The 3,795-nt window shown below is 34.4% G+C and overlaps 1 protein-coding gene and 1 long non-coding RNA gene across 2 annotated transcripts in view; both read right to left on the bottom strand.

Annotated features, from left to right (window-relative positions):
* Positions 1-3,039: 3,039 nt before the first annotated feature.
* On the bottom strand, positions 3,040-3,620 carry LOC109581981 (uncharacterized). Its single transcript, XR_002184840.1, has 3 exons — positions 3,497-3,620; positions 3,336-3,392; positions 3,040-3,170 (listed from the first exon to the last, which is right to left on the bottom strand). It is a non-coding gene; the product is annotated as an uncharacterized LOC109581981 (long non-coding RNA).
* A 65-nt stretch (positions 3,621-3,685) lies between these two features.
* LOC109581979 (uncharacterized) overlaps positions 3,686-3,795 on the bottom strand; it is a 5,682-nt gene continuing 5,572 nt past the window's right edge. Inside the window, exon 22 of the mRNA XM_019996508.1 lies at positions 3,686-3,690. Within this exon, the coding sequence (XP_019852067.1) occupies positions 3,686-3,690 (5 nt within the window). The remainder of the gene's footprint in view (positions 3,691-3,795) is intronic.

A 3,795-nucleotide genomic window follows, 5' to 3' on the forward strand; every position in this document is an offset into this window, starting at 1 on the left:
GGATATCAGCCACTGATGTAAAGATTTGCTATCAGTATAAGTTGCTTATAAAAGCATTATAAACACTTATGTACATTAAATATCTTAATGCAATCAGAGCAGTATTTGTAATTATGTAAAAGGAATACTTTCAAATAAAAATGATAGGTGGGAGCAATTTTTGGCCAATAGAATATTTTTGGTAATATCATAATAATCATTTTTACACAATGAAAATAATTGTTATTTGTGAGGCGACTTTTATTGTTTAAATTTTACAACTATATGTTTGTTTTTAATGCAGATTGTAACTCATTTCATTGCAACTAGATCTAGATGCAGTATAATCTATTCTATGACCAATCACTGAAATCTCGTACATTCAAAGTTTAAAATTATTACAGTTAAAAATAGTTATTTTTACTTTATAAAGAGTTAAACATTGCAACAAATAAAGATTGAATGGAATAGAAGAACAAGAGGACTGATCCACGGGAAGTTATGGTGTATATTCTGAATTCTTGGGAGTTGATCCGCATTCTAGGCACACGCCCGTGCACGTTCCGCGCGTTCACGTGCTTGGTTCAGCGTGCGGAACGATCCGCAGCAATCCGCACTGATCCGCATTCTAGTAACGCCCAACGTGAACGTGAACTGGAATGTCGCTTTCGGCTTCCGTATTCACGTGCTTGGTTCTGCGTGCGGAACAATCCATAGCAATCCGCACTGATCTGCATTCTAGTAACGCCCATTGGGCGTTACTACTGTTGATTGCAGTTCCGTTCGAAAATGCGTCACCCAGTGCGTATGCGTGAGGATCACATGATCCTAATAAACACATTCACGGAAAGATACTCACGCAGCACGCTCCATTCGAACGGAACAGCAATCAACAGTACAGCGTCTTTCAGCTCACTTGGATCATGGAACAACCTTTCCGTATGCCAGACACTCCCTCTTTCCTAATTAAAAGTACAGGTAGGTGTGGATACGGAACGGAAAATGTGATCCAAGTGAAGTGAAAGACGCTGTAGAATGCGGATCAGTGCGGATTGCTGCAGATCGTTCCGCACGCTGAACCAAGCACGTGAACGCGCGGAACGTGCACGGGCGTGTGCCTAGAATGCGGATCAACTCCCAAGAATTTGTAATATACACCATAACTTCCCGCGGATCAGTCCTCTTGTTCTTCTATTCCATTCAATCTTTATTTGTTGCAATGTTTAACTCTTTATAAAGCAAAAATAACTATTTTTAACTTTAATAATTTCAAACTTTGAATGTACGAGATTTCAGTGATGATATCAAAAGCCTTCAGTCATTGGTCATAGAATAGATTATACTGCATCTAGATCTAGTTGCAATGAAATGAGTTAAAATCTGCATTAAAAACAACATTATAGTTGTAAAATTTAAACAATACTGAAAAGTTGCCTCACAAATAACAATTATTTTCATTGTGTAAAAATGATTATTATGATATTACCAAAAATATAAAATATTCTATTGGCCAAAAATTGTTACCACCTATCATTTTTATTTGAAAGTATTTCTTTTACGTAATTACAAATACTGCTCTGATTGTGGCATTAAGATATTTAATGTAAGTGTCTATAATGCTTTTATAAGCAACTTAGACTGATAGCAAATCTTTACATCAGTGGCTGATATCATTATCTCTTAAAAGTTGCTCAAGGAACTAAGATAATTCAGTTTTAGCAATTATCAATGAACAGTATGAAAAGTAGCTAACAAAATTCAAGTTGACCCAACTCTAGATAGTTGCCAATTAATGCAGAGCATAAGATATATTTTTTTGACTTACTTTCAGAGTCATGTTTCCTACATATCAAGCTTAAAATTATTATAACTCCCCTCTAATCCTGTAGATATTTTTAAAAGCAAGCAATAAAGATAGTAATGTAAAATTAAAAAAAACTAGTTTAAGTATTAGTAAAAATACATCTATAATAATTAATTAATATTTTTAGTACTGCAACTAGAATCACGGAATAATGATTCATACTAAAACAACACTAACTCCATCATTTATTGACCAAGAGTATTTATGTACTCTTGTTAAACTGAGTTGTATCTATTCTGACAAAATTTCGGATATACTACTGACATAGCTATGAAGCAATTAAGCAAGATACAGTACTCTTGATATGAAGCATGCAGCAATCCACAACTTGAAAAACCTTATTTTTAAAACTCTATTTGTACATGCATCCCAATACAAATGAAAATATCTTTGTGAGGTAAAATGATATAGCTAGGTGGTAGCAATTTTTGGCCAATAGAATATTTTATATTTTTGGTAATATCATAATAATCATTTTTACACAATGAAATTAATTGTTATTTGTGAGGCCACTTTCATTGTTTAAATTTTACAACTATATGTTTGTTTTCAATGCAGATTGTAACTCATTTCATTGCAACTAGATCTAGATGCAGTATATATAATTTATTCTATGACCAATGACTGAAGGCTTTTGATATGATCACTGAAATCTCGTACATTCAAAGTTTAAAATTATTACAGTTAAAAATAGTTATTTTTACTTTATAAAGAGTCAAACATTGCAACAAATAAAGATTGAATGGAATAGAAGAACAAGAGGGCAGATCCACGGGAAGTTATGGTGTATATTCTGAATTCTTGGGAGTTGATCCGCATTCTAGGCACACGTCCATGCACGTTCCGCGCGTTCACGTGCTTGGTTCAGCGTACGGAACGATCTGCAGCAATCCACACTGATCCGCATTCTAGTACTTTCGATTGCAGTTCCGTTTGAACAGTGCGTATGCGTGGGGATCACGTGATCCTAATAAACACATTCACAGAAAGATGCTCACTCCACACGGAATGTTCGACCGGAAGTGCAATTGACTGTAACGCCCTCTTTCCGTGAATGTTTATTAGGATCACGTGATCTCTACGCATACGCTCTGTTCAAAAGGAACTGCAATCAACCATAGATACTATATATACCAAGTGGATACAAAACAGGATGTGCCTATGCTCTTTTCGCCGGATGTGACGTTTTCCCTAGATACGCTTAGCAACCAAAATGGTGGCAAAATCAATAATTATAAAAAACTTCATAAAAATCTATATTTCTTCTGAAAAGAGTCAGTACAAGAAACAACAGACAATTTAGCTTCATTGGTTTCATTTTCATACCCTATTTGATCATCAAAAAAATATTATAATAATAGCTTTATCATTCTAATATGGTATATCACAATGACATTAAGTAACTTTTTTCAAAGAAACATAGCTTTAAAATAATTATGAAAATATACAAACCGTACAAAAGGCATGTACGTAGACTCATACAAAATGATACCTCTTCAAATAGCATAGTTTTCCAGAAAAGGTGTTTACAAAACAGACCATAAACAAACTAAAAAATGGATATATTTATATTTTATAAAACTGCAGTGGAAAGCTAGTAGTTACAGACCATGTAACACAATAATATCCTTCTTCTAACCAAATAACACTTACTAACTCTGCCCCAGATTGGAGAAAAGGTGTTTAAAGTCAGAACTATAGGCCGCCATGTTTTACAGCACAACGAGATCCAGTGATCAAGCAAACAAGGATTCAGCAGGTCATTCGAGCTAATAGAGACTTCCATAATACTTAGAGTAAAACACGAATCATCGTACACTATCAATATTCGAACGGTTGTTTTCACGCTACAGTAGGTTGATAAAGAAGCTGTTATGTTTCGAACATAGAGCATTAGTCCCTCTACAAATACAGCTGAAATAGCTCCATAAATTTCCTTGCGTTCTGCAATA

Source organism: Amphimedon queenslandica, unplaced genomic scaffold (assembly GCF_000090795.2).
Source record: "Amphimedon queenslandica unplaced genomic scaffold, v1.1 AMPQUscaffold_13407, whole genome shotgun sequence".
Taxonomy (NCBI): Eukaryota; Metazoa; Porifera; class Demospongiae; order Haplosclerida; family Niphatidae; genus Amphimedon; species Amphimedon queenslandica.